Below are 11,967 nucleotides of genomic sequence, written 5' to 3'. Positions count from 1 at the left end.
ACAAGTCTACCCCATCTGCTGCATACATCTCTGCTGCTACCATGCCAAACAATTCTAAGCTCGGCAAGGCCGTAAAGAATGATAGCACACCTATCAGGATGAACCCAACCAGCCAAGCTAGCAACAGGAATAATGCGGCTGTCTCCCCCTTAGGGGCTACCGGGGGGAGTACCGACCCTCCCTGCATCAACAATAACAAACCTTCCCAGCTGATTGAAGCGTCGTCACTGACTCGAGCCTTACAACAGTTATGTAACCATATGGAGCAACTTAAACGAGCTGCCTCCCCATGTACTGACTTTAAGCGTCCCGCTGATAATCCATGGCTCAGATTATTGACTCAAATACATGATGACCAAAAGTCTATAATCCGAGAGCAGTCGGACCTGATAATGAAGCTTCAGAGTGATGCTTTGGCAATGCACAAGGCTAACCAAGATCTGTCTGCCAGAGTCGGCCACCTCGAACATGAATTAAGCTCTCTTCAGATCTCGGTTACTAACTTTAAACCAGCAGAAACCTCTAAGAAGCAAGAAGAGATGTTACAAAAGTTAGAGAACCACTTTAACTCCCTACAACTGCAACACACTGCAACTCAAGACGAATCAGACCAACTTAAGCTCCTTGATTCTGTCATCATCTCATCACAGGATTTTCCCCATGAAACTGACAGAGAAGACTGTACTGCCATCGTGATCCAGGAATTGCGTGCTAAGTTGAATTATTCAATCGAAGCAAGAGACATTCAGTCAGCTTATAGAGTGGGTACCAAATCATCTGGTGCAAACAACAGAAGGATACGCGTGAAGTTAGATAGCTGCTCCCGCAAGTCAGACCTTATCACTGCTGCAGTCGCTATGAAATCCAAGATTTATGTGAACGAATGTCTTACCAGATTCAGACAAAATCTCTTATTTAAACTACGTGGACTTCGCAATAGATCCACTGCTATTAAACATTGTTTTGTGCGCGATGGTAAAATAATAGCTAGGAAGACTGACTCTGGAAAAACTTAAGTCATAACCACTGAAGCACACCTCACTTCTTTCCTGGATGACTGTGGGATATCAGCTGAATAACCAGAACATAATTTGTAGTCTCACATACAACCAAAGTGTACTTAAGCTCTGCCTTTCCATTCCAAAGGTGTTTATTTTTATTTTTATTTTAATTTTTACTTTATTTTTTGTTTGTCATCTTTGCCTGTTTTATACTCTTAATTATTTGTTCTTAGTTAATCCCCTTGTCACTAAACCTAGGGCTTTTTATTACCCTGTTAATTAACCATTACTAAGCTAATTATCTTCAAGATCATTTTTTTTTTTATGATTATTATTTTTCTTATTATTTTTTATTTTACATTTATATTGTCAGTCTCTACTGATTTTTTGTGTTTTATTTTATGTAACTTCTGTGTCCTCCCTGGCTATCTATTGGATCTTTATTTTACTTCTAAATTGTTACTATTTTATTGTATCTGCTCTTATTCTTGTGTTTTGCTTTATCGTGTATCTTGTATCGTGATCCCTCTGCATCTCTATGCACACTGATATTGATCCTGATCAAAATCTTCTGTCTCATATCTATACCAACCAGCACATTGATCATCATTATTGCAAGTATTTCACAGCACACCAGGCTAAAAACAAACTCCAAAATAGCACCTATCTATCAGTTTATAACCCAAATGTTAGATCACTTGGTAAACATTTTGACGATTTAAATGCACTACTCACAGCACTAGGTACTAACCTATCGTTCATTATTTTAACAGAAACTTGGCTAAATAAAGACTATACCCAACTCTACAACTTAGCTGGTTATAAAGCCATTCATAACTGTAGGCCTAATAAAAAAGGTGGTGGCACAGCTATATATTACCGAGATACATTTATCTGCAACAGTGTTATTAGTGACAGAGATGACTACTGTGAATATACTTTTGCTCAGTTTACAATTAAATCCCTTAAATCCTCTTTGACTATTGGAGCCATCTATAGATTTCCTAATACTAACATAGCTTCTTTCTCAGACAACCTAAGGAATCTTATTATAAACAACAATCTCAACAAAAACCACATCATTCTGGGAGGAGACTTTAATATTGACCTGGGTCAACAAAATTGCTCTCAAGTTGACTATTTCCTTAACAGCATGAACTCCTGTATGCTAATCCCCACTATCACCAAACCTACCCGAGTCACTCAAACATCAGCCACTACCTTGGACCACATATGGACAAACATAACAGCTCCCCTTGTATCTGGTATAATCTACGACAGAACAACTGACCACTATCCTACCTTTCTCATAGCGAACATGGACATAACACCACCAAAAAGCAAGAAACTTTCATTTAGGCTACACAGTGAATCAGCTTTAGACAATCTTACAGAGGCACTTCACAATATTAACTGGGATTCTGAATTCAATAATACCCATGATATAAATTCATTAGCTAACCTCTTCCTCTCCAAAACTCTAAGCCTCTACAACCTTCATTGTCCCCTTCTTACAAAGCAAGTAACTGACAAAAGATTAAACAATCCATGGCTCACAAGTGGCATTCTCAACTCAATCAACAAGAAACATGAATATGAAAAGAAAGTTAGGATTGGCCTAGTTTCAAAGGAAGTAGCTAAAAGGTACTCATCAATGCTTACCAGTATCATAAGAAAGGCAAAACTTGCATATTATGTGAATAGATTCAATGAAGCAAAAGGCAACATGAAAAACACTTGGAAAACTATCTCTAGTATCCTAGGAACTAAACAACACTCACATAACCAAATAAAACTCTACAAGGATGGGGATATACCGTCAACTGATTTAGAAATGGCAAATGAATTTAATAGTTTCTTTTCATCGGTTGGTGCTAATCTTGCCAGTAAAATCCCACTGACTCAGACACATATTAACACATATCTCTCAGGCAGCTATCCAAACTCTCTTCTCCTTTCACCAATCAGCCCGGCAGATGTTGTGTCCATCATACACTCTCTAAAAACCAAGGCAGGGAACACCAGTGAAATTCCGTCCATTGTGTACAAGAGAGCCTCCCATGCCCTTGCCCCACCCATAGCACTACTGTTCAACAAATCTATAGTGTCACACCTTCCCTGATATCCTCAAAAAAGCAAGAGTAACGCCAGTCCATAAAGGAGGCAATCCGGCGGACATAAACAATTATAGACCAATATCAAATCTACCCATTCTATCAAAAATATTTGAAAAAATTATTTACAAACAGCTCTATTCCTACCTCGTAAAATTCGACATACTCAGCCCCTGCCAGTTTGGCTTCCGGTCCCAAAAGAGCACCAACGATGCAATCATTAGTCTCCTTGACGTTATCTACTCAGCCCTTGACAAAAATGAGTTTCCGATTGGACTCTTCATTGACCTAAGAAAAGCCTTTGATACTGTTAATCACAACTACCTCTTACTTAAACTCCAGCATTATGGAATCCGAGGCCTTGCCCTTGACTACATCCGATCCTATCTTAGTGACAGACACCAATATGTAACCATCAATGATACAACTTCGTCCACTCTACCAATTACCGTTGGAGTGCCACAGGGCAGCATCTTAGGACCTCTTCTATTTCTTATATATATAAACGATCTGCCTAATGTCTCTAATATTCTCAAACCTATACTGTTTGCTGACGATACTACTCTTATCTATTCAAACCTCAACCCACATACACTAAATAATGTTGTGAATAATGAATTAAAAAAAGTCCACTTATGGATGTCAACGAACAAACTAACATTAAACATCGAAAAGACTTACTACATCTTATTTGGAAGCAAATCATCAAATGCAATTCAGCTACAGATAGACAACATTAACATCAGTAATAAAGATGATGGCAAGTTTCTTGGCCTATTCCTAGACAAGAGACTCAACTTCAGCACCCACATTCAACACATAACTAAGAAAGTCTCTAAGACAGTTGGTATACTCTCCAAAATCAGATATTATGTTCCTAACTCTGCTCTCCTCTCACTATATTATGCACTAATTTACCCCTATCTTAATTATGGTATCTGTGCATGGGGGTCTACCACTGCAAACCACCTTAAGCCCATCATCACACAGCAAAAATCTGCTATCAGAATGATAACTAACTCAGCTTTCAGACAACACTCAGCTCCCTTGTTTAAATCCCTAAACTTGCTAAATATTAACTCCCTCCACACATTCTCTTGTGTCAACTACATTTACAAAACCCTGTTCTTAAATGCAAACCATGCTCTGAAACTCTCCCTGGACAGATGTAATAGGACCCATTATCACTACACCAGAAATAAATATCTCTTTGATATCCCCAGGGTCAAACTTAATCTGTGTAAACACTCTATGCAAATTAAGGGACCTAGTTTATGGAACTCACTCCCTAGTGAATTGAAAAACTGTAAAACTTTTGCCTTATTTAAAAGCAAAACCAAAAAGTACCTAACTTCATCTTCTTAGTTTCCTACACTGAGCTTTAAATTTGCTCTGTACCTAGTGTTACCCAATCTCCTAATTTTTATGTAATTTCAAACAACCTTATCATTGTGTTCATTGCTGTCTTCTTTTATGTGCTAGCCATATGCTGTATTGTGACTACCAATTTTTGTCAACTACCATTCAAGCTGTCATTGCAACCAATCTTATATTGTTTCTGCTGTATTATGCCTACCAATTTTTTTGTCAACTACCATTCAAGCTGTCATTGCAATCAATCTTAGCTACCTATGTGCTTTAATATACTGTACCTACAATTTTCTCTCATCTTTTTTTCATTTCATGTAATCTGTTATCATTTTTTGTCTATAATTTTGCAAGTATTTACCTCCTTAAAATTTTCTTAGATTAAGGACCTGCCCGAAACGCTGCGCGTGCTAGTGGCTTTACAAGACTGTAATTACCATATTTGTATCCTCACATTCCTTATGTACATTCTTGTATATGCATAAATAAATAAATAAATAAATATATAAATATATATATATATGTCGTACTTAGTAGCCAGAACGCACAACTCGGCCTACTATGCAAGGCCCGATTTGCCTAATAAGCCAAATTTTCCTGAATTAATATATTTTCTCTAGTTTTTTTCTTATGAAATGATAAAGCTACCCATTTCATTATCTATGAGGTCAATTTTTTTTTATTGGAGGTAAAATTAACGTAGATATATGACCGAACCTAACCAACCCTACCTAACCTAACCTATCTTTATAGGTTAGGTTAGGTAGCCGAAAAAGCTAGGTTAGGTTAGGTTAGGTTAGGTAGGTTAGGTAGTCGAAAAAACATTAATTCATGAAAACTTGGCTTATTAGGCAAATCGGGCCTTGCATAATAGGCTGAGAAGTGCGTTCTGGCTACTAGGTACGACATATATATATATATATATATATATATATATATATATATATATATATATATATATATATATATATATATCTATACATATATATATATATATATATATATATATATATATATATATATATATATATGTCGTACCTAACAGCCAGAACGCACTTCTCAGCCTACTATTCAAGGCCCGATTTGCCTAATAAGCCAAATTTTCATGAATTAATGTTTTTTCGTCTACCTAACCTACCTAACCTAACCTAACCTAGCTTTTTTTGGCTACCTAACCTAACCTTACCTATAAATATAGGTTAGGTTAGGTTAGGTAGGGTTGGTTAGGTTCAGTTAAATATCTACGTTAATTTTAACTCCAATAAAAAAAAATTGACCTCATACATAGAGAAAAGTGTTGCTTTATCATTTCATAAGAAAAAAATTATAGTAAATATATTAATTCAGGAAAACTTGGCTTATTAGGCAAATCGGGCCTTGAATAGTAGGCTGAGAAGTGAGTTCTGGCTACTAGGTACGACATATATATATATACATATATATATATATATATATATATATATATATATATATATATATATATATATATATATATATATATATATATATACATATATATATATATATATATATATATATATATATATATATATATATATATATATATATATATACATATATATATATATATATATATGCATATATATATATATATATATATATATATATATATATATATATATATATATATATATATATATATATATACATATATACATATATATATATATATATATATATATACATATATATATATATATATATATATATTTATATATATATATATATATATATATATACCCATACATATATATATATAATATATATATATATATATAGTGTGTGTGTGTGTGTGTGTGTGTATGCGTGCGTGCGTGCGCGCGCATGTGGGTTAGATGGTGATAGGGACTGCGTTTCCTGGAGCGAGCCTTGTCCCTCCACGGTGGTTTGGGGGGGGGGGGGGGTAGCTAACTTAACATACATGTATGATCAGCTTGCCAGAACCCAACATTATCTCAAGCAACTATGTACATGGCTTTACGTTATAGAACCTCTACTTATAACATGTTACCACTTTGTTAATATGAAAACAGTCAATAAGCAAGCAATGACTAACCTCATGGCAGTGTAGGAGAACTTGGATGAGCGTGCGAGCGGGAACATGAGACAGCGGCGGCGTCGCGAGCTGCTCTGCCCGTCACTCCACACACAGACGGTATAGTCAGCCTCCTACAGTTATCGAGTACTGCATTACTGGAGTGTTATTTCTCAATGTACATGTATTTATATTGCATTCAAACCGACTACACACACATGTATGTTACATATATAATGTTAACATTTATTTATCAATATAACAATACTTTGTATATAATAATATATTACATATAACATAACATGGCAGTAACACCTAAGTTCCGCTGGTACTGATCGCTCCGTATATTCCTGTACTGGACGTGAACGGTCAAGCGCCCACACAATGGTCCATCATGTTCACGGCCGCGCATTCCTCACCATATATATTTTACCTCTTGCAATCTCTCCTTCTCCTTCCTTTATTTAAAATCTCTGCTCGATAATTTATTCATTACATTAGCAAGGAAAACAGGGAGAAGGTCTGGTACCCCAGGGAGACGGTCTCGTACCCCATAGAAGCGGTCTCGTATCCCAGGGAGACGGTCTCGTAGGCCTGAGACGGTCTCGTACCCCAGGGAGACGGTCTTGCACCCCAGGGAGACGGTCTCGTACCCCAATGGGTGCTCTTGTATCCCAGGGGATGGTCTCACAACACAAGTGGCGGTCTCGTACCCCAGGGGGGACGATCTCTACCCCAGAGAAACGTACGGCCTCGTTCCCCAGGGAGACAGTCTCGTACCCAATGGTGATATTGTATCCAAGAAAATGGTCTCGTACCCCAGCGGGTGGTCTCGTATCCCAGGGAGACGTTCTCGTATCTCAGGGAGACTATCTCGTACCCCAATGGGTGTTATTGTATTCCAGGGGCAATAGCACCTAAGTTCCGCTGGTACTGATCGCTCCGTATATTCCTGTCCTGGACGCGAACGGTCAAGCGCCCACACAATGGTCCGCCATGTTCACGGCCGCGCATTCCTCACGATATATATTCTACCTCTTGCAATCTCTCCTTCTCCTTCCTTTATTTAAAATGTCATTACATTAGCAAGGAAAACAGGGAGAAGGTCTCGTATCGCAGGGAGACGGTCTCGTACCCCAGGGAGACGGTCTCGTACCATAGGGAGACGGTCTCGTATCGCAGGGAGACGGTCTCGTACTCCAGGGAGACGGTTTCGTACCCCAGGGAGACGGTCTCGGACCCCAGGGAGACGGTCTCGGACCCCAAGGAGACGGTGTCTGACCCCAGGGAGACGGTCTGGTACCCCAGGGAGACGGTCTCGTACCCCAGGGAGACGGTCTCGTACCCCAGGGAGACGGTCTCATACCCCAGGGAGACGGTCTCGTACCCCAGGGAGACGGTCTCATACCCCAGGGAGACGGTCTCGTACCCCAGGGAGACGGTCTCGTACCCTAGGGAGACGGTCTCGTATCCCAGGGAGACGGTCTCGTACCCCAGGGAGACGGTCTCGTACTCCAGGGAGTCGGTCTCCTACGCCAGGGAGACGGTCTCGTACCCCAGGGAGACGGTCTCGTACCCCAGGGAGACGGTCTCGTACCCCAGGGAGACGGTCTCGTTCCCCAGGGAGACGGTTTCGTACCCCAGGGAGACGGTCTCGTACCCCAGGGAGACGGTCTCGTACCCCAGGGAGACGGTCTCGTACCCCAGGGAGACGGTCTCGTACCCCAGGGAGACGGTCTCGTACCCCAGGGAGACGGTCTCGTACCCCAGGGAGACGGTCTCGTACCCCAGGGAGACGATCTTAGTCAAACACTAAGAGGTGCGACTCGTTAATTCTTGTTAACATTATAAAAGACATTGTTTAAATGGTTACAATGTGTTGTTTTAGATTCTGCTACTCTGAACTAAAAGTTCCAAGTAGCACTTTGGTGCCACGTCCACATAGTGGACTTACCTGGCACTGACGTGGGTCTGTAACTGCGGTTACAATGTGGTCGATTGATGAAGGTTAAGCCATCCAAGAGGTGGCACGGGCATGCCTGTAAGTGGTAGATTCCAATGTTTCATTGCTGCTCTATATTTAGCTGGTCATGTGGTGAGGGTGAAGCACCTCAATAATAATAATAATAATAATAATAATTCACTGTGTCGAGGGACTGGAAGGCAGAGTGTATTCATAAACGTCTGGCTGTTATCGATTCCCCACCTCTCTCTCTCTCCCAGCCAAGGCTGAATTGCAGAGGCATTAAGTGTATTATTTTCGCTCGTATGCTTACATAAGGCCAAAATATGTCATGCTAGAAAATGGAAGCAGCTCGCGTAAGTGACGCACTGACCCGTTTTCTGTTTTGGGTCCTCTGGTAGGTTAGTAGAGGACACAAATCAAATCAAATGAAATCAAATCAAATGTTTATTTGGGCAAGGTACATACATACAAGAGATTTTACAAAGAGTGATGGATTTATAGGTAGAGCTAGTACATACAATGCCTAAAGCCACTATTACGCAAAGCGTTTCGGGTATGAAAAACTTAAATGACTAAAGCTTAATACTAATTGAGCATAAAGAATAAAATGAGTTGAGAACAAATAAAAAAAGAGATAAAAAAGAGGGGGAACATGGCTGGAAAAGCAGCACAAATACAATTCTGTCGACAAACAGCGTCATTTAAAAAAAAAAACAGACATTGGTTGACAATAGAGGGGTAAGGTAGGTTACAGGGAATTTATTAGGTATAGCTTCGTTTTTATCTAAAACTGGTTGAGAGAGGTACAGTCTTTAACATGGTTGGGAAGGTCATTCCACATTCTGGGCCCCTTGATTTGTAGAGCATTTCTAGTTTGATTAAGTCGTACTCTAGGAATATCAAAATTGTATTTATTTCTGGTGTGGTGCTCATGGGTTCTGTTACAACCTTTAAATTGATCGTTTTCTTGACGTTGGAGACACAGCTCCAGTTGGAAGAAGGTTGACGAGGAACTCTGTAGAGTAAGGTGGGTCCTAATCAATAATAGATACTCTTAACTATGTGGGCAGGACTGAAGAGCGACGGTCTCGCTTCATGCAGGTCGATTCCCCCCCCCCGTCCTATCCCAAATCCTTATCCTGACCCCTTCCAAGTGCTATATAGGCTTGGTGCTTTTCCCTGATAGTCCTCTCCCTCCCTCTTAATGACTAGTGACTACCCAACCAGTGTAGTAGTCGTTATGACAGTGTTGTAGTGACCAACAGTGCAGTAGTGACTAGCTGTGTAGGAGTTGGCGTGTAGTACTTACCTGCTGTGTAGTAATGACCAGCATGGTAGTAGTAACCACAGGTAGTGTAGTGATCAGCAGTGTTTTAGTGAACAACTGTGTTGTAGTGGCCAGCTGTCTTGTAGTCATCAGTTGTCTAGTAGTGACCAGCTATGTATTACTGTCCAGCTGCTTAGTACTTTATTTTATTTATTTATTTATTTATTTATGCATATACAAGAATGTACATTGGGAATGTGAGGATACATAATATGGTAATTACAGTCTTGTAAAGCCACTAGTACGCGCAGCTTTTCGGGCAGGTCCTTAATCTAAGAAAATTTTAAGGAGGTAAATACTTGCAAAATTTATAGACAAAAAAATGATAACAGTTACATGGAATGAAAAAAAGAAGATGAGAGAAAATTGTAGGTACAGTATATTAAAGCACATAGGTAGCTAAGATTGATTGCAATGACAGCTTGAATGGTAGTTGACAAAAATTGGTAGGCACAATACAGCAGAAACAATATAAGATTGATTGCAATGACAGCTTGAATGGTAGTTGACAAAAATTGGTAGTCACAATACAGCATATGGCTAGCACATAAAAGAAGACAGCAATGAACACAATGATAAGGTTGTTTGATATTACATAAAAATTAGGAGATTGGGTAACACTAGGTACAGAGCAAATTTAAAGCTCAGTGTAGGAAACTAAGAAGATGAAATTAGGTACTTTTTGGCTTTGCTTTTAAATAAGGCAAAAGTTTTACAGTTTTTCAATTCACTAGGGAGTGAGTTCCATAGACTAGGTCCCTTAATTTGCATAGAGTGTTTACACAGATTAAGTTTGACCCTGGGGATATCAAAGAGATATTTATTTCTGGTGTAGTGATAATGGGTCCTATTACATCTGTCCAGGGAGAGTTTCAGAGCATGGTCTGCATTTAAGAACAGGGTTTTGTAAATGTAGTTGACACAAGAGAATGTGTGGAGGGAGTTAATATTTAGCAAGTTTAGGGTTTTAAACAAGGGAGCTGAGTGTTGTCTGAAAGTGTTGAGTGTTGAATATACTGATCATATATGTAGTAGTGACCAGTAGTCTAGTAATGACCAATGACGTAGTAGTGACCAGTAGTTTAATAGTGATAAGTTGTGTAGTAATGACCAGTTTTGTAGTAGTTTACTAGCAGTGTGATATGTATATATATATATATATAGCCAGAACGCACTTCTCAGCCTAGTATGCAAGGCCCGATTTGCCTAATAAGCCAAGTTTTCCTGAATTAATATATTTTCTCTATTTTTTTTCTTATGAAATGATAAAGCTACCCATTTCATTATGTATGAGGTAAAAAAAATTTTATTGGAGTTAAAATTAACGTAGATATATGACCGAACCTAACCAACCCTACCTAACCTAACCTAACCTATCTTTATAGGTTAGGTTGGGTTAGGTGGCCGAAAAAGTTAGGTTAGGTTAGGTTAGGTAGGTTAGGTAGTCGAAAAACAATTAATTCATGAAAACTTGGCTTATTAGGCAAATCGGGCCGTGCATAGTAGGCTGGGAAGTGCGTTCTGGCTACTAGGTACGACATATATATATATATATATATATATATATATATATATATATATATATATATATATGTATATATATATATATATATATATATATATATATATATATATATATATTGCCGAGCAGAGTGGGTTACTCTGCTCGGCAATGACTTAATATATATATATATATATATATATATATATATATATATATATATATATATATATATATATATATATATATATATATATATATATATATATATATATATATATATATATATATATATATACATATATATATTGCCGAGCAGAGTGGGTTACTCGTCTATACTGACAATGGGGCAGTTTCTATGGCTACTGTATCGTTCTCTTCAAAATTCCTGGGTCAGTGTTCTGTAGACTTAGAATTGCAAGGAGAAACTTACCATGGTGTGAATCTCAAAGTGTTACCCGATTTGGGTGCTGATGTGATTTTAGGCCATAACTTTTTACAAAATCATTCTGTGCTCCAGATGCCTTTTGGAGGAGATAGACCTCCCCTTAGAATATGTGGATTAGCTGCCGTCAAAATTCCGGCTCCTTCTCTCTTCAGTAATTTAGCACCAGACTGCAAGCCGATTGCTGTA

The 11,967-nt window shown here is 38.5% G+C and overlaps 2 protein-coding genes across 6 annotated transcripts in view; both read right to left on the bottom strand.

Moving 5' to 3' along the window:
- The window catches only part of LOC123766594 (sacsin-like), a 117,946-nt gene extending 111,252 nt beyond the window's left edge, over positions 1-6,694 (bottom strand). For 2 of the 5 annotated variants that reach the window (XM_069308155.1, XM_069308154.1), the window contains exon 1: positions 6,561-6,694. The gene's annotated coding sequence lies outside the window, so the exon portion shown is untranslated. The remainder of the gene's footprint in view (positions 1-6,560) is intronic. The other 3 variants (XM_069308153.1, XM_069308156.1, XM_069308157.1) reach the window with 2 other exon arrangements.
- Positions 6,695-7,616: 922 nt separating this feature from the next.
- LOC138354221 (oviduct-specific glycoprotein-like) lies at positions 7,617-9,838 on the bottom strand. Its single transcript, XM_069308107.1, has 2 exons — positions 9,815-9,838; positions 7,617-8,069 (listed from the first exon to the last, which is right to left on the bottom strand). Exons 1-2 carry the CDS (start codon positions 9,836-9,838, stop codon positions 7,617-7,619), a joined length of 477 nt encoding a protein of 158 aa, XP_069164208.1.
- Positions 9,839-11,967: the final 2,129 nt, after the last annotated feature.

The sequence above is a fragment of the Procambarus clarkii genome, chromosome 62 (genome assembly GCF_040958095.1).
Source record: "Procambarus clarkii isolate CNS0578487 chromosome 62, FALCON_Pclarkii_2.0, whole genome shotgun sequence".
NCBI lineage: Eukaryota > Metazoa > Arthropoda > Malacostraca > Decapoda > Cambaridae > Procambarus > Procambarus clarkii.
This window is presented reverse-complemented; position numbering and strand designations above follow the sequence as displayed.